The 17,755-nt window shown below is 47.2% G+C and overlaps 2 protein-coding genes across 5 annotated transcripts in view; both read left to right on the forward strand.

Annotated features, from left to right (window-relative positions):
- The first annotated feature begins 514 nt into the window (after positions 1-514).
- HDAC3 (histone deacetylase 3) lies at positions 515-15,561 on the forward strand. Its single transcript, XM_032404511.1, has 15 exons — positions 515-658; positions 766-848; positions 2,192-2,334; positions 7,226-7,307; positions 7,438-7,494; positions 7,616-7,671; positions 8,061-8,194; positions 8,710-8,790; positions 9,166-9,239; positions 9,403-9,467; positions 10,520-10,609; positions 10,741-10,799; positions 11,316-11,395; positions 11,673-11,830; positions 14,908-15,561. The coding sequence occupies exons 1-15, from the start codon at positions 604-606 to the stop codon at positions 14,975-14,977; spliced, it is 1,287 nt and encodes a 428-aa protein (XP_032260402.1). The 5' UTR covers positions 515-603; the 3' UTR covers positions 14,978-15,561.
- Positions 15,562-17,436: 1,875 nt separating this feature from the next.
- The window catches only part of DIAPH1 (diaphanous related formin 1), a 94,847-nt gene continuing 94,528 nt past the window's right edge, over positions 17,437-17,755 (forward strand). For 2 of the 4 annotated variants that reach the window (XM_032404498.1, XM_032404499.1), the window contains exon 1: positions 17,527-17,643. In XM_032404498.1, the coding sequence (XP_032260389.1) occupies positions 17,527-17,643 (117 nt within the window). Of the gene's footprint in view, positions 17,644-17,755 lie in introns of all 4 variants that reach the window. The other 2 variants (XM_032404500.1, XM_032404497.1) reach the window with 2 other exon arrangements.

The following is a 17,755-nucleotide window of genomic DNA, read 5'->3' on the forward strand; positions in this document are numbered from 1 at the left end:
TGTGAGCGCAAGTGTGGGGCGCGCGTGACTGCGCCGCCCCTCCCGGCCCCCCCGGGGGGGAGTGTGCGGCGCCGAGTCTCGGTCCGGGTGGGGAGGACAGGCAGTCAGAACAAAGTGCTCTCCACTGGTCTATCCCGCATGCTTGGCGCGGCTCCTGCCCTCAAATGCTTCGGTCCGGTGGATAGCCAGGAACCTTCTCAACGGGCCAGGGGAAGCTGGCTTTCCGCACCCGAGAAGGACGGCGTGGCGGTTCTCTGGAGTCTCCTAGACTGGTGACAACGGCCTGCGCCCCGTTTGGGGCAGCTGGCTGGACGAGATGTCTCGGATTCCCGAGGATTTGACCCCCGCCCGGAAGGAAATGACCCTCGCATCCTAGGACCATACTACCCGTCCTCCGCAGAGCCCAGAAGCTTAAGCTCGGGAACCTAGAAGGGCAAAGCCGAGCGAGGGGCGGAACTCCGCAGGGGGCGTGGTCTGGGAGGCGGGGCCTGGACTTCCCAGTTCCGCAGAGGCAGGCTGCGTCCTTACGCAGCACGTAGGAGCGGGGGTGGGGCAGGCGGCCGGGCGGGCGGCGGAGGCGCGGGGCCTGCTCCCGCCGGCACCATGGCCAAGACCGTGGCCTATTTCTACGACCCCGACGTGGGCAACTTCCACTACGGTGAGGGAGCAAGGTTGTACGCGAGGAGCTTCGGGACGCGGAGGTTTCGAGGCGGGGGCTATAACTCCGGCGTCGGGAACTGACGAACTCTCTTCTCCCACCCCCAGGGGCAGGGCACCCTATGAAGCCCCATCGCTTGGCATTGACCCATAGTTTGGTCCTTCACTACGGTCTCTATAAGAAGATGATCGTGAGTCTCGCCATCGCTGCTGGGTATTGAGGGTGCGGCGAGCTGTGTGGCCCTAGGATAGGTGGGCTGCCCTGAATGCACCAAGTGCGACCCACCCTTGGGGTGGGGGGCAGGGTGGATGGAAGGAGCCAGGAACACCCGCCCTATGCAGAGTGTAGGTGGATGGATCCACTGACCTAATGGGAGTTACTTTTTCACCTTAGGTCGGCCACCCTCTGACCTCAGGTAGACCAACCTCTGGCCTGTGGTTAGGGTGGAGTGGGGCTGGTTTGACGAGAGAAGGTGTTTTCCTCCCCAGCATCTTAGGATGTGGGCAGTGCTGTGGCTTCAGGAGAGAGGGGCTGGATCACTTTATCTGGATGTAGGTGTTCCCACCTCAGTTCTCACCCTTTCTTTGCCACCTCTCTCCACCTCCAAGGAGCTAGAGCTCCAGGGAGGACTCTGTAGCCCTGTGTGCAAATGTGTATGTGTGTGTGGAAAAGAGCAGGAGATGTCCTGGGTATTTCCTTATCAACTTAGAATACCCCCCACACGGTTCTACTTAATTGCTACTCAATCCTCCGTCTCCCAGATATGCACATGGAGATAGACAACCCCCAACTTGGAATTTATAGTTGTGATAGGCGATTATAACAGTTAAGCTCAGCCCTCATGCGTCACGAGGGGAATTAGTCAACAGTATGAATGAATGTTGTCCACTGTTTGTGCTGAGGCACAGACAAGTGAATTAGCTTTAGAAAAGACTGAGGTGAGGTTAGTGCATGAATCTATGAAGCCCTTGAAATTGTTTGCTGGTACATACCTGTGCATTTTCTGGGGAGAGAAGTTTTTTGTTCTTGCCCAATTTCTAAAGAAGTGTGTGAACCCTCCAAAAGATAATAAATCTCTGGCTTAGCACCTTGGCACCCCGGGGTTTTAATTAGAAGGTTGTCATATATCCCATATTATTTAACTCTAAAATTAAGGATTCAGAGGAGAGGACGGAATCAGAGCCAGGGGGAGGAGATGAGTATGGAAAGAATAAAAAATAGGAGATCCAAGGAACAGGGTAGGTGGATAAGGGCTCAAGGTTGAGAAGGTGGGGAAAGGTTGGGCTGGAAGTGGGAAGGAGAAGGCAAGCGCACTGTTCTTTGGGAGACTTGATCATAGTACCCCACCTGGCTAATCAGAGCCTCTCTTCTTCACTGACCTTTGCTTAATAGAGTAACAAGGATTGGAGGGGTGAGGGGACTGCTGATGTGTGTGAATTTGGACAGTCCACAGGGCTGGGCTCAGTATGGGCAGTCTCAGCCCGATGAATGGGACTGATCTCCCCTGGGTTCACCTTATGTTTCCATCCCGAGGTCTTCAAGCCGTACCAGGCCTCCCAGCATGACATGTGCCGCTTTCACTCTGAGGACTACATCGACTTCTTGCAGAGAGTCAGCCCCACCAATATGCAAGGCTTCACCAAGAGCCTTAATGCCTTCAACGTGGGCGATGACTGGTGAGGGGAGAACTGGGATTTTTAATGCCAGCCATATAGGAGAACACTTGAGTGAGGTCTTGTGGCAGCAGTGGGAACATGTGAAGGGGGTCCTATTTGTCAGTGAATCATCATTTACTGATTTGTTTATTCAACAAATATTGGTCATTTGCTCTAGGCCAGGCCCTGTGCTAAGTGCTGGCAACGCAATGATACATAACAACAAAATTTTAATATTACAGTTGTGCTAAGTCCTGTGAAGGAGAGGTAGGTGGCTGACTGTGAGAGTGTATATGCAGGAGAATTACCTATCTTGGGAGTGGGCTGGTCAGTAGAGGCTAGAGGATGTAATGGAGATTGAGGTGAGATCTGAAGAAAGAGTAGGAGATAATTAGATGGAAGGTGGTTGGGAGGATAGGGGGTGAGGGCAGGAATGTTGTGGAAATTAGGGACAACGTATGCTGAGGGTTTAGGAGAGGTTGGTGTGTCACTCATTTGAGGAACAGAAAAAAGGTCATTCACTGAATATGAATAGAAAAGTGATCTGAATCAAGGCTAAAGAGATGGGCAGGGCCTTTAAAAATTAAATAGCCCTATTATGATTTGGGGTTCTTATCCCTAGAGTAGAGGGAAATTATCAAAGTGTTCTAAAAGCAAGAGAGTGATTTACATTGAGAGAGGTTTACATTGAGCTTTATCATATGAAGAAGACTCAGAGGCCCTGTGGGGAAGGGAAGATAACAAAGATAAACCAATATCCTTGCTTACATTCTCATATATATTCATGAAAATGTAGCGATCATAACAGCTACCATTTACTCAACTTATTTTTAGACTTTTTTAAGGAAAATTTCAAGCGTTTCTGAAAGAGTAGTACAGTGAATTCCCATATATCTGTCACCACCTGTAACACTTAGAGCAAATGGCAGTTCTTACTTCATCTGCATCCCAGATTAGTGTTTTTTTTTTTTTTTAGGAGAGAGGTGGGGAGCAAGTGAGCAGGGGTGGAGTGGGGGGTAGGCAGAGGAAGAGAGAGAATCTTAAGCAGGCTCCATGCCCAGCTCAGAGCCCAATAGGGACGTGGGCAGACACAGGACTTGATGCCAGCTGGATCTCACGACCCTGAGATCATGACCTGAGCCGAAATCAGGAGTCCAACTCTGAGCCACCCAAGCGCCCCTGCATCCCAGGTTATTTTATTTTTTTTTATTTTTTTTTTATTTTTTTTTAAAGATTTTATTTATTCATTTGAGACACAGAGATACAGAGAGAGAGAGCATGAGCAGGGAGAGAGGCAGAGGGAGAAGGAGAAGCAGGCTCCCTGCTTAGCCAGGAGCCCGATGTGGGGCTCGATCCCAGGACCCTGGAATCATGACCTGAGCTGAAGGCAGATGCTTAACCATCTGAGCCACCCAGGCGCCCCCATCCCAGGTTATTTTAAAGCAAATCCAGATGTCACTTTTTTTTAACTGTAAATATTTTATTGTGTGTCTCTAAATGATACTCTTAAAAACATACATGCACACACTCAACACTGTCATTATCACACCTAAAAAATTGACAGTAATTCCTTAATATCATCATATTTGCAATCAGTATTCAAATTTCTCCAACTGCATCCTAATTTTTTCTTTTTTGCAGTTGATGTATTTAGGATGTAAACAAGGTCCATACATTGTATTTGGTTGATACATCTCTTAAGGTTTTTAATCTGTAGTGTTTCCTTCTCTACCTTGAATTTCTTCCTTTTTTTTTTTTTAAGATTTTATTTATTTATTTGAGAGACAGAGTGAGCGGGTGAGAGAGAGAGCACAAGTGGAGGGAGGGGCAGAGGGAGAGGGAGAAGCAGACTCCCCGCTGAGCAGGTTGCCCAATGTGGGGCTCGATCCCCGGACCCTGGAATCATGACCTGAGCTGAAGGCAGACATTTAACTGAGCCACCCACGCGCCCCTCTACCTTGAATTTATTTCTTGAAGAAACCAGGCTATTGGTCCTATAGAGTTTCCTACAACAGCTACTATTTATTGCGTGCTTACTCTGTTGTGCTGAGGTTTGCTGGTACATTCACTTCATTCTCACACCAACAGTGAGATGTAATAGTCTTGTGCCTTAATTTAGGCATAAGGAAACCAAAATTTGAGGAGATTTAGGTAACTAACCTGAGTTGCAAAACTGATCAGTGGAAGTGGCAGGTTTCAGATCCAGAGCCCTGGTTTTTAAAGATTTTTTTTTTTTTTAATTTGACAGAGAGAGACACAGCGAGAGAGGGAACAGAAGCAGGGGGAATGGGAGAGGGAGAAGCAGGCTTCCTGCAGAGCAGGGAGCCCGATGCGGGGCTCGATCCCAGGACCCTGGGATCATGACCTGAGCCGAAGGCAGACGCTTAACGACTGAGCCACCCAGGCGCCCCTGGAGCCCTGGTTTTTAAACACAACACTGTTTCCCTGAAGATCCTACCAATAGAAGCACTCTGAGCTGGAAGATAGAAGGCTGGCATTGAGCACCTTTCCAGGCTTATCCCTAAACCCCTGCTTGCACAGGATGCCTTCCTGGAATGCCCTTTGTTCCTCATTCAACCTCTCCAAGGCCTTCCTAACCTTCCCACCACCTTCAAGCTTCACACCACTAAACCTTTCTTGACCACACCAGGCGCAGAGGTCTGTCCTGTACACGCTGCCCTAGTCATTTGGTGTTTAGTTGCATGCTATCTTGGGAGATTTCTTGTTTTTTTGTTATTGCTGCTACTGTTGTTTCTGAGCTCACTTTATAGGTGTGGGAATGCAGAGTCAGCCCTCAGGCCCCAACTGGGGCTCTGTAACTGCTCTGTGCAGTTAGGGAATACTACCACTCGGCCCTTGGCACTGCATCAGTTGTGCTGTTAGACGTAAGCTGCAATCATGCTTATCTGTGTATTGCAGCTGAGAATCAGGGATTTTCCCTTTTAATTAATTTCTGATTGTTTTCAAATTAATCTAATATAAAAAGCCCAATTATACTGCAAGGCTTTTGATGGAAAAAAAAAAAAAAAAACAGTTCCATATCTATGTCTCCCACTCATAAATCCCTCTCCCCAGGGGCAGCAACTTTCAGCTCCTTTAGCTATTTTTTCTGGTATTTATCTTTGGGTTTCAAAGCAATGATACTAATCTACTACTGTTACTAATAATCTGTAATACTTAATGCCTACTCTGTGTCAGGTACTATTTTAAATGCTTCACAGGCATTAGGTCATTTAATCTCATCAATCTCTGAATCAGGGTCTCTTACTGCCTCCTTTTCACAGATGAGGACACTTAGGCACAGAAGCTATAAACAGCTTACCCAATCTCATGATCCTTGGTAGGTGTTAAAGAGTCAAACTTGAACCTAGGTAGTCTGGCTGTAGAATCTGGGCTCTTAAATCATGCTACCAAATTATACTGTCTCTTACGATATGCTTGTATTGCTATTTTTTCACTTTTCAATTTCAAGCATTGTCTATAAAGCTCTTAGTATGGGAAATGAGCATTTAGTCTCCTCATACCATCATCCTGGCTTGCCCTCCCCTCCCAGCTTCACAGTACAGTTATATCACAATTTTTATTAAATAAGTATTCTATGTTTACATTGTTAAAATCTTGAAAATTCATTTACTATAGAGGCAAATAGTATACTGTGGTTTAATCTTACTTCCTCTACACCTTTTTGTTTTTCCTGGAGTTGATAATTGCACTGTTTTTTCATTTGCTTAGTTTTCTAGGTATTAATCATTAATTCTTCCCAGAACCTTTGAGAAACTATAAAACTCCCTGTAGTTCTCTTTTTCACATGGTCAAATGTGTCAGCTGCACTATTTTTTTTTTTGAGACTTAAAAGTAAGGATCTTTTAAGCCTTTCCTTTTTCATAAGTCAAGTTTTTGAAGGTGTAATTTGCATACGGTAAAATTCACCCTTTTTAGGTGTGTAGTTCGAGAGTTTTGACAGTATGTATCAAAATATAGATTATTTCCATTTTCCCACAAAGGGCCCATATACCCTTTTATAGTCAATGTCTTCTCTCCAGCTTACCTCTAGGCAACTACTGATCTGAGGTCTGTCCCTATATTTTGCCTTTTCCAGAGTGTTATATAAATGGAGCTTTATGGTATATAACCTTTCGTATCTGGCTTCAGGCCTCTCCTTTTTATAAAAAAGAAGATGGTAATAATTATAATTAATATTTATCAACGTGTAGAATACTAGGCACTACACACTGTGTTAACTGTGTTAAAGGCTTTTTGTGGATTATTATTATTATTTCAGGTATATGGGAATGCAGTTCTTGCTTAAAAATGTGTGACTTTTTTTTTTTTTTAAGGTTTTATTTGTTTATTTGGCAGAGAGAGAGCACAAGCAGAGGGAGCGGCAGGCAGAGGAAGGGAGAAGCAGACTCCCTACTGAGCAAGGAGCCCCATGTAGGGCTCAATCCCAGGACCCATGACCTGAGCCAAAGGCAGACCCTTAACCGACTGAGCCACCCAGGCGCCCCAAAAATGTGTGATTCTTAAAGAATGTTATTGAACATTGTGTTAAAATATGATATGATATCATAAAAGAATCTTTAAAGAGAAACAAAGTTTATGTTCCCTTTCAAATTATTTCCTTTTTGGTATGTGTGATTAAGTACCTAGAAGCTGCCTACTTTTCTCCACAACCAGGATACAAACTCCCTGACAGAGTTAAATGCTTTTTTACTTCCCATCCATTGCCTTACACAGGGCTTGGTACATGGTCCAAAATATCTGTTGAATAAATTTGCAGATAACTTAGATGTATAGGGCCTGGGAGAAGTTTTTTGAAGAATGGAGGTTGGAGGGGTTTGGAGTCAGGGGAGAGGTGTAGGAAGGGCCTAGACAGAGGTAAAGGACTCTGACTCGCTTCTCTTCCTTGTAGCCCAGTGTTTCCCGGGCTCTTTGAGTTCTGTTCCCGTTACACAGGCGCATCTCTACAAGGAGCAACCCAGCTGAACAACAAGGTGACCATGACCCTGAGTCCTGTTCTCCCTTTCCTGTGGGTCCTTCCAACTCAAGGCCTTAACCCTGACCCTGAGCTTCCAGCTTTGGGGGTGAGCAAGGAGGACTGTGAGTTGGGTGTGTGTTTTTCAGATCTGTGATATTGCCATTAACTGGGCTGGTGGTCTGCACCATGCCAAGAAGTTTGAGGTGAGTGAGGAGGTGATGGGGGAGACAAAGACTGCCCTAGTCTAGGTGGTCAGGATGACACCAGGGGGCAGCTGGGTAGAGGAATTGTTGTTGTCTTTGTAAGACCACTGTCTCACCATAGGCCTCTGGCTTCTGCTATGTCAATGACATTGTGATTGGCATCCTGGAGCTGCTCAAGTAAGTAGCCTGGGAGGAGATGGAGGGACTTATGAGACCCGTGGCTGAGGAGGTATCTCACTCTGTGATGGCCCTGTCCCGTTCTTCCACCCCCACACTAGCTTCTTCACAGTTCTTAATGCTTTACTCAGACTACCTCTTCCGTGCTCTGCTGCAGACTCCCTGCTGCCTGCTCACATTTCAGTCTTCTCTGCACATCCCTCTCCTGTCCCTGCCTCCAGGCTGGAGTCCCAGGGTTGCCCGTAGGGAACTGGTGGTATTAGGTTTCAGGTGACTTGGGCTTAAGTAGACTCTTCATAATTCCAAACCTTGTTTTGGGAGGAGTGGGTTGGGGGTTTTCTTGTGGGGGTTCCACTCTACCTCAGACCCTGGCTTGGCTCTCATCCCAGGTACCACCCTCGGGTGCTCTACATTGATATTGACATCCACCATGGTGATGGAGTTCAGGAAGCCTTCTACCTCACTGACCGAGTGATGACAGTCTCCTTCCACAAATATGGAAACTACTTCTTTCCTGGCACAGGTATGGGAATAGGTATAATCGTCCTCTTCACACCCTCGGCTCTTTACTGTGACAGCCTCCTGCTCAGCCTTCAGATCTTGGCTCAGGTGGCTTCTCAGAGAGGTCTATCCTGACCACCGCAGTTAAGGTGATCCCTCCTTTCCCGTTTCTCTGTCATGTCAGTGTGCTTGCCTCTCTCAGAGCACTCACTGCTGTTTGAATTTTGTTTTGTTTACTGTCTCCCTCATCATGCCCACCCCCCAAGAATATAAGCTTGGTGGGATTTCATTCATGTCATTAGTTCCGTCTATTGCTGTATCCCCAGTGCCTAGTACATAGGTCGGCTCATAGTAGGCCCTCAAAAATTATTTGTTGAATGAATGCAAGCCACAAGAGACTAAGTGTCCCTAGGGAATGTGTGGTGGAGGTACACAGATGTAGTGAGAGGCCCTCAGTGTATGTATTGAAGTTGAAGCAGCTGGATTTGGGTGCCCCCTGTGTATAGCTCCTAACCCCTACTCTCCACTTGCCTATAGGTGATATGTATGAGGTTGGAGCAGAGAGTGGCCGCTACTACTGTCTCAATGTGCCCTTGCGGGATGGCATTGATGACCAGAGTAAGTATTGAGGTCTTTTCCCTGCTTACTAGGCCCCTTCTTCCTCTCCTTGAATTAACCTCTTCTGCCTGGTATTGTTTACTGTTGGGCCAGGTGTCCTTAAGGAAGAATGGCCTTCAGAGGGACCATGAACCCCCCGGAAATTGTATGCAACATATTATGTGTATGTGCATTTTTCTGGGAAAAGGGTCATTAGCTTTCATCAGTCACTCAAAGTGGTCTGGGACCCCATCCAGAAGTTCAGAACCAATGATTTGGTTCTTGGGGTTGCCCCTTTTCCTGGGCTACATGCTCTCTCAACCCCTTTTTTTCCTTTTGTTCCCTGTCTCCCCATCCCCTTGGGGTGCCAGGTGCCCATCTTTGGCCCTCTCCCAGGTTACAAGCACCTTTTCCAGCCGGTTATCAACCAGGTGGTGGACTTCTACCAACCCACGTGCATTGTGCTCCAGGTAATACTGCCGGTGCCTCCTCAAGAGGGCTTTCCCTGGGCTTAGGGGAAGAGATCAGGGAGGAGGATAGCCCCTGCGTTTGTCGGGGAAAGGAAGTGAAGGACATGTGGGACGTTCTGATCAGTTATCTCACTGCAGCTGCCTGGGGTTTTGCTTTTTGCAGTGTGGAGCTGACTCCCTGGGCTGTGATCGTTTGGGCTGCTTCAACCTCAGCATTCGAGGACATGGGTGAGACCTGCCCTCCTTCTCTGCCCCCAGGTTTTCAAGTGGCTTTGGGCCTCAGTACCTGGAGTGGGGGTAGTTGGGGAAAGGGCCATAGGAAGAGGAGAGAGAGAGTCACTCCCAAGCAGCGAGAAGGGCCCATGCAGAGGCACTGAGACAGGGAAGAGCTGGTGTTGCCAATGAGGAGATGAAGTCAAAGTGGTGAGGCGACAACATGGGGATAAAGCCGGAGATGGTTTGATGTGAGGCCTAAGAAGTTGGCCGTGGTGAGGTCGTGCAGAGCCATTAGATCCTGGTGAGAAGTCTGGATTGTATTTCAAATATGATCGGAAACTGGAAGATTTTTCTTTTTTTTTTAAAGATTTTATTTATTTATTTGAGAGAGAGAATGAGAGAGAGAGAGAGCTCATGAGAGAGGGGAGGGTCAGAGGGAGAAGCAGACTCCCTGCCAAGCAGGGAGCCCGATGCAGGACTCGATCCCAGGACTCCAGGATCATGACCTGAGCCGAAGGCAGTCGCTTAACCAACTGAGCCACCCAGGCGCCCTACCGCTGGAAGATTTTAAACAGGGAAGGGACATGATCCAATTGATGTTTGAAAACGACTGCTCTGACTGCTGAATGAAGGAAGGTTTGGGGTGGGGGTCGGGACAGGAGTGGGAGTGGGAAGGCCAGTTAGGAAGCTGTTGGTGTTGTCCAGAGGTAGATGTGGTGCCTGGGCTTAGGTGGAGGTGGTGGCCAATGAGAAGTAGGTGATTAGAGTTATATTGTGGAGGCTGGAGCTGACCGCACTTGCTGGTACTTTGATGAGAATAGTTGATTAGCAGATGAGGTGCCAGGGTGGGTGTTGAGCTGGAGAGAGGTGGGAATGCCCTTTATGTTTCAATTTTTACTAAGACACAACATATAGACAATAACGTACACGTATCTCAAGAGTGTAACTCAGTGAATTTCACTACTTTTTCTAGTTCCCTTGTGCCCTTTCCAGGCAATACCTAGAGGCGTATACTTTGGCTTTTGATTACTTCCTCCAGCCATTCCTGTGGTTCCTTTTAACAGGGAATGTGTCGAATATGTCAAGAGCTTCAATATCCCTCTACTGGTGCTAGGTGGTGGTGGCTATACTGTTCGAAATGTTGCCCGCTGCTGGTGAGCATGCTCCCTGATTTTCCTCCCCCTTGTCCAGTGTGAGTTGGTGAGCTGGGGGCTCCCTGAGAGATGGCCAGGTGAGCCCTTCAGCCCACTTGCTCAGCCTAGCCCATTCTGCTGTTTGGTTTCAGGACATACGAAACATCACTGCTGGTAGAAGAAGCCATTAGTGAGGAGCTTCCCTATAGTGGTAAGGACCACTCCCTGCTACCCCACAGCAGGAGGCGTTCTCAGAAGACCCCAGAATGGCCTGATTTGTTTTTTGTTTGTTTTTTAAAGATTTTATTTACTTATTTGAGAGAGAGAGAAAGAGAGCACAGGTGGGGGGTGAGGAGGGACAGAGGCAGAGGGAGAAGCAGACTCCCTGCTGAGCAGGAAGCCCAATGTGGGACTTGATCCCAGGACCCTGAGATCATGACCTGAGCTGAAGGCAGACGCTTAACAGACTGAGCCACCCAGGCGCCCCCAGAATGGCCTGATTTGAAGGCAGATGGAAATTAAAAAAAAATTTTTTTTTTATTACAGTTGGGAAATTTGACACTCCAGGAGCTCTGCAGACTAAATCGCTGAGTTCAGAGCAGGGAAAAGATTAGACAGCTATTATGCAGGGGTTTTGGATGGGAAGGAAATAGATTGGGAAGTCTTGGGACCTGCCTGTCTCTGTCTGAGCCATGTCTTCTCCTCTAATCTCCCTTTCCCCGCTTAGAATACTTTGAGTACTTTGCCCCGGACTTCACGCTCCATCCGGATGTCAGCACCCGCATCGAAAATCAGAACTCACGCCAGGTCAGCGGCTTGGAGAAGTTGAACAGAAGGGTGGGGAGGGCCTAGGAGGGGTTCAGGATGTGGGAAATTGGAGAAACCAGAGAAGAGAAAAAAGTTCTCAGCTATCACTATCACTGTTATCAGCTAGGAGGCAGCCCAGGTTAAAGTAGAGGCAGTCCGGGATGGGAGGGACAGTTATCAGGTGCAGGGATTAGAACTAGGACGGTAGGGGTGGAAGGCAGCTAGAAGGGTGGATGCTCTGGGTATCACTCACTCTCTATTCCAAATCCCCAACCAGTATTTGGACCAGATCCGCCAGACAATCTTTGAAAACCTGAAGATGCTGAACCACGCACCCAGCGTCCAGATTCATGATGTGCCCGCAGACCTCCTGACCTATGACAGAACTGATGAGGCTGATGCAGAGGAGAGGGGTCCTGAGGAGAACTATAGCAGGTCTGGGGCAGCAACTTGAGAGCAGGGGCTTCCAGCAGGCTTGTTGGGGAATTGAGGAGGGAAAAAAGTAAATTGGAAGGCATTAGCTTAATCGACCCTGGCTTACTTGCTTTAGTATGCCTACTCTTTGGTCTCTTGTAATCCCCCATTCTTTCTGTGTGTGTGTGTGTGTGTGTGCCACAAATAAGTAATATATTTATTGTCAAAATTTTAAACAGCACCAAAATATGTTAAGCTTGCATTCACACAATCCCTGACCAGTTCCATAAAGTAACTGCTATTAATAGTTTGATTTATATCTTTTCAAATAGATTTTTTTAATCGGTTTTAAGTATACTATTCAGCATGCACGTAGGAACACAAATGCGCATGCACACTCATTCTTAGAGTTTGTGCATCTTTTTTTTTTAAATGCAAGTTGGATCATTCTATACAGGTTGCTCTACAATTTACAACTGGTTCTTTTTTTTTTTTTTAACAAAACAGTGTGTCTTTCCATGTGATTATATATAGATCTGCTTCATTATTTTATCAGCTTTATAATATTCCATTGTGTGGATGTAGCATAGCTTAACCAAGTACCATTGATGGCATTTATATTATTTACCATTTTTTCACCATTACAAAGAATGTGGCCCTGAAACCCCTTCCATAGATACACATGTTCCCAGAATTGTTTCTGCTTAGGTCAAAGGCTGTGTGCACTAAAATTGTTTGTTATCTGCTGCCAAATTGCCTTCCAAACAATCTGTAACAGTTTATAATCTTTCGAGCATTTTACTCCTTCCAGGTTCAGAGCTAGACAGGCCACTGCTCCCATACTGCCCTCTAAGGCCTTTTGATTTCTTTCCTCTGTTCATTTTTTCAGATATAATAATTACATTGTTATTTTTTTTAAATCTTTATTTTTCTGAGATACATACTAAAATATTTACAGATGCATTGAATTAGGAAAAAAAGAGATTAGGATAGAGGTGTTGTTATTGTTGTTGCTTTTTAATCCCAGAATAGGCTTGTCTGGAAAATGAAGGGGAGAGACAACAGAACACAGAAGTGGAGAAACAGATGTACTTAATGGAGAACAGATATCCTTACGTGGCTGAGGGATAACCACAGCTGGACGCTTGCACCTCCCACGCAGTGTTAGAGCTTTGAGCTGACTCTGCTGCAGAGTCACATGGCCTTCTCAGACCCTTCCAGACTCTGCTTCTCTGTATTAATACAGAGGTCAGCTTCCACATCTCTCCTTTAGACCTGAGCTTTGCTACTTGGACCTTTGGGACCAGTCCATTCCTTCTCCTCCATGAACACCCCCTTATTCCCACTCCTTGTTGAGGAAGTATCTGAACATCTGGCCTAAGGATTCCTTTTTAACGTCTCACCTTGTCAACTTCTTCAGGTCTCTGAAGCTTGACTTCTAGAAATTGATTTTTTTATTTTTATTTATTTATTTATTTTAAGATTTTATTTATTTATTTGACAGAGAGAGACACAGCGAGAGAGGGAACACAAGCAAGGGGAGTGGGAGAGGGAGAAGCAGGCTTCCCGCTGAGCAGGGAGCCCGATGTGGGGCTCGATCCCAGGACCTGGGACCATGACCTGAGCCGAAGGCAGACGCTTAACGTCTGAGTCACCCAGGCGCCCCTAGAAATAGATTTTTTTAAAAAAACCTGTTTTAAATTACTCCTTTTGGCAAAGTTGGGCTTTTTCATCTCTGGTTCTAGGCTGGTATCTGGGCCTAGTGTCTGTAAAGTACCACCCCTCTCAACAGCCAGCAGAAGCTCAGGCCTCTTCCTGCCTTAAACCCTCCCTCACTGTCAGACCACCCACCAAGCTCCTGTTCTTTGATGCCTATAGCTCCAACTTGCATATCACTTGCAGAGTAGTAATAATAGGAGTTACGACTTTTTGTGGGTTTCCTAAGAACCAGACTCAATACTAAATGCATTATATTAAAACGTACATATCATCATGTCATCATTCTCCTGTTATCAGACAACCCTGAGAGGTGGCTGTTAACTGTAAATTACCAGAGGCTCAGAGAGGTTAAGTAACTTGCCAGAGGTCCTACGGCGAGTTAAATATCAGGGCTGGGAATTAAACCTGAGTCTCTGACTCCACACCTCCACACCTGAGGCACTCAGAGGTAACTGAGACATTGCTTACCAGGCAGATAGGGCCTTTCCTGACTTTGTTTCCCAGCTTCTCTTTGATGACTTTCTCCCTTCTTTCTTAGTTATTAGCTGTGGGCAAGGTAATTCGGTTTTCAGTTGTTTGTGTTCTCCCAGAGAAGAGTTTTCCAAAAAGAAAGAAATCAGTATTGAGTACTTACTGGGCCCTGTGTTGCTTTCACATCCCTTCACTCGCTCCCCCACATACAACTCTCCTTTCCATTGCTCTTAGAACAAAACTCCATTCTCTGACCATGGCTTTAAAAGACGTGCTGGTGCTTCCCTACGTCCATGGTCTCATCTGTAACTACTCCCCTCCCCGCACACTGCTTCCTGCCATCCTGGCCTCTGTGCTCTTACTGGAATACGTCAGTCTCCCTCCAACTCTGTACTTAGCTTTCTTGCAGCTCAGACTGGGCTTCCCGAGATCTCTGCCTGGCCAGCCCCGTCTCAGACTTGAAGTCTTACCTTCCTAAAACAGCTGTCTCTAATAATTCTGCCTGAAATTTACCCTTTTCCTCCCTTCACCCTCGGTCACATCCCTTCATTTCATTGTGTCAGAGCACTTGCCACCATGGGAAATTACCATCTTTATTTATTTACTTTGTTAGTTGTTGTCAGTCTTGTTTATTCGGTAAGTTTTTTGAGGATAGGCAGAAATTTTATCCAACTTATATCTCTACCGTATCGCTGTGGCTTGTGATGGTGGCTGGCACAGAGTGTCTCTCCATAAATGTTTATTGACTGCATGAGTGGATGGGATGGATAGCGACCAGTATCTTCCAACAGGAGAGGAGTGGTTCCTCGACAAAAGGGGCCTAAAAAGTGGTTCCAGAGAGGGTAGCTGTGTGGGAGAAGATGAGAACTTGGAGAATAGGACCCTGATTTGTCTCCCTTGCTTTGCAGGCCAGAGGCACCCAACGAGTTCTATGATGGAGACCATGACAATGACAAGGAAAGCGACGTGGAGATTTAAGAGCAGCTGGGCTTGCTCTGTCCCAAGGAATTCCTTTTTACCTCTTGTTTGGTCAGGAGGGAAAAGGTGTGGCGCCCCCAGCCCTGGACGGTCACTTTCCAGGCTTTTACCAATGCTGGAAGAGGGTTTGGAGACCACATCTGGTTTTTGAACCAACTATCCCCTTTCCTCTTCTTCCCAAGGCCTGACAATGGTACTTACTAGGGATTGGACGGGGACAAGGATAACTTACTCTAGGACATCTTGGGGAGTGGGCCCTAGAGGCTGGTCCCAGCCACTTTGGCCCCCTTACTCCTTTCCTGCTTCCCTCCAACCCAGAGACTTTTAGGGATAGGGTGTAGACAGGGCTGACTTTGCCTCTGACTTTCTCCTTTCCTGGGTTCTCCTACTGCAGGCCTTGTTTCCAGTGCAGGTGAAGAGTGAGGGATTTTGGGGGGCTCTGGCTCCCTAACACCTTAACCCCAGATGATGGGAAGTACGGTTTTGAGTCCGGGGAGGATGTGAAAATGTCCTGTTCTAACTTTTGGCTTTGTGTCCATTTTATCACTGTTTTTATCCAATAAACCAAGTTGGTATTTTTTGTACCTTTTGCCTTCCTGGGAATATTCTTAATTCTTGCTAGCTGACTGTGTATGAAGGGAGAAGGAAGGGGGGTGATGATGTATATAATAAAAATCATAGTTAACATTCATTCAGCACTTATGTTAGGCCCTGTGTATGCATTCTACGTGGATTGTGTTACTCATATTAAGGAGTTAGTAGAGCATTCTAGTTACCAGTTAGACAAACCTGGGCAGATTACTGGCTTAAGAGAGGGAGTAGAAGATGAGTTCAGGTTTTTGAACCTGGGTGTTTGAAATGGTGTGATGCTGGTTGGTGAAGATACATTGGGATAAAACACATCAAGTGCTTAGCACAGTGCCCAACGTAAGTAGTTGCTCATTATCTTAATGTGTATGTGAAGAGTGATGGTAGATACTGTAGTAACCACAAATGTGAACCTTTCCCTGGAGCAATCTATAATCCAGTAAGGAGTGAGATAAATGTTATAGCAGATGTAGACAGTGGTATGAGAAGGAAGAGTGATAGATGGATCACTCCTTCCATGCTTTGATCCTGTCTTGTCTGTCAGTACTCTAGCTTAGAAAGTAAGTAGTTTTTTAACTGTTTTGGACAAACTGAGTTTGAAGTGTGGGCTGGACAGTTCTTTGCAGCTTTCCATCAGGCGATTAGAAAATGGAACGAAACCAGCTTTATGAGCCAGCCAGCATTGGAGAGTCCCTGTAATATCCCAGGCCCCAGACTGAGCACTGGGGTCTCAGAGATGTTGAGTCACTGACTCTGCCCTCCAGGAACATATATTTGAAATCTTTTTCCAGCTGCGGGTAAGATAAGTAAGTCCATACTTCGAGGGCCTACCAGGTGCCACTAACTTTTCACAAGAGGAACAGATGTAGCTGGAAGAATGGATGAAATTGAGGGAGAAATCAAGCTGGTCAATCAAAGAACACTCTTGGAGAACATCTGCTCTTTTTACTCAGGTTTGGTTTATGTCAGTAGGAAATCTTGGTCAAACAGGCCTTCCCAGACTAACCTGGGTTTAAATTTTTTACCATTTATATGTCCTTGGGCAAGTCACTTCAACTCCTGGAAGTCCAAATTTTCTATCTGTAAAGTGGTGAGACTAGTGGAATCTATCACACGACAATGTGAAGATTCAGTGAGGAAAAACAGGAGTTTTACATAGTGCCCGGCTTAGAGCAAGTGCACGGTAAATGGTAATTATTATTACTGTGTAGTCACATGTTGGCAATAGTTTTTCAGATTAAAAAACAAAACTAGAAAATAGCAAACCTGCGATTCAAAAGTAGGTAACCTAACTCCAGGGCTAGTTGAGTTCCAGTCTAGCACTTGCTCTGGACCAAGCTGTTTTTGGCACATAGCTTTCAATAAATGATAGCTGTCCCTTTTAAATTTTTTCATGTGCTCCGCTGATAGTGCACACATAAAAACTGTATTATCCTCGAAAGACTGGCACTGGATTTTCGGCCAAGACGACACTCTCTCTTATTTGGTTATTGGTTCACCTGGTCTAGGATGTGAGAGGGTCTGGGCTTCACAGCCACGTGGGCACTGCGTGGGAGCGGGGAGGCCTGCGCCGCGCAGACCGCCAGGTGGCGCCATTCCGGGTTGAGGCCGCAGAGTTGCACCTCCTACACAGCCCCCCCCCCCCCCCGTGGGTCCGAATGGTTAGGCCCGCCGGGCAGGTAGCTTGCTTCCGCGGCTTCCTTCCACCCCCCTCCCTTCCCCCATTGGTAGGAGCTGCGGGTCCGGGCGGAAGTGGGGCAGGCGGGCGGGAGCGAGGCGTCGTCGTTGTATATTCATGAGGCGCGCGCAGGCCGGCATACTAATGAGGCGGGGCGCGGCGGAGGGCTGAGGAGCTGCTGGGCGGCGGCGGCGCGGCAGCGGCGGCGAAGGCGGCGGCGGGTCGGGAGGTGCCGGGCGGGAGCCGCGTAGGCGCGGGGTCATCTGTCAGGGCGAACCTGGACATGGAGCCGCTCGGCGGGGGCCAGGGTCCCGGCCGCGGGACCCGGGACAAGAAGAAGGGCCGGAGCCCGGACGAGCTGCCTGCGGCCGGCGGCGACGGCGGCAAATCCAAGAAATTTGTGAGTGTCCCTCCCACCCGGTTTCCTCAGCCTGGCCCCGTAACCGCCCTCCGGTCCACAGAGACCCCCACAGCCGGCCCCAGGGGTGAATGCCCGTCTCTAGGGAGCCGCC

The sequence above is a fragment of the Phoca vitulina genome, unplaced genomic scaffold (assembly GCF_004348235.1).
Source record: "Phoca vitulina isolate PV1807 unplaced genomic scaffold, GSC_HSeal_1.0 scaffold6, whole genome shotgun sequence".
Classification (NCBI taxonomy): domain Eukaryota; kingdom Metazoa; phylum Chordata; class Mammalia; order Carnivora; family Phocidae; genus Phoca; species Phoca vitulina.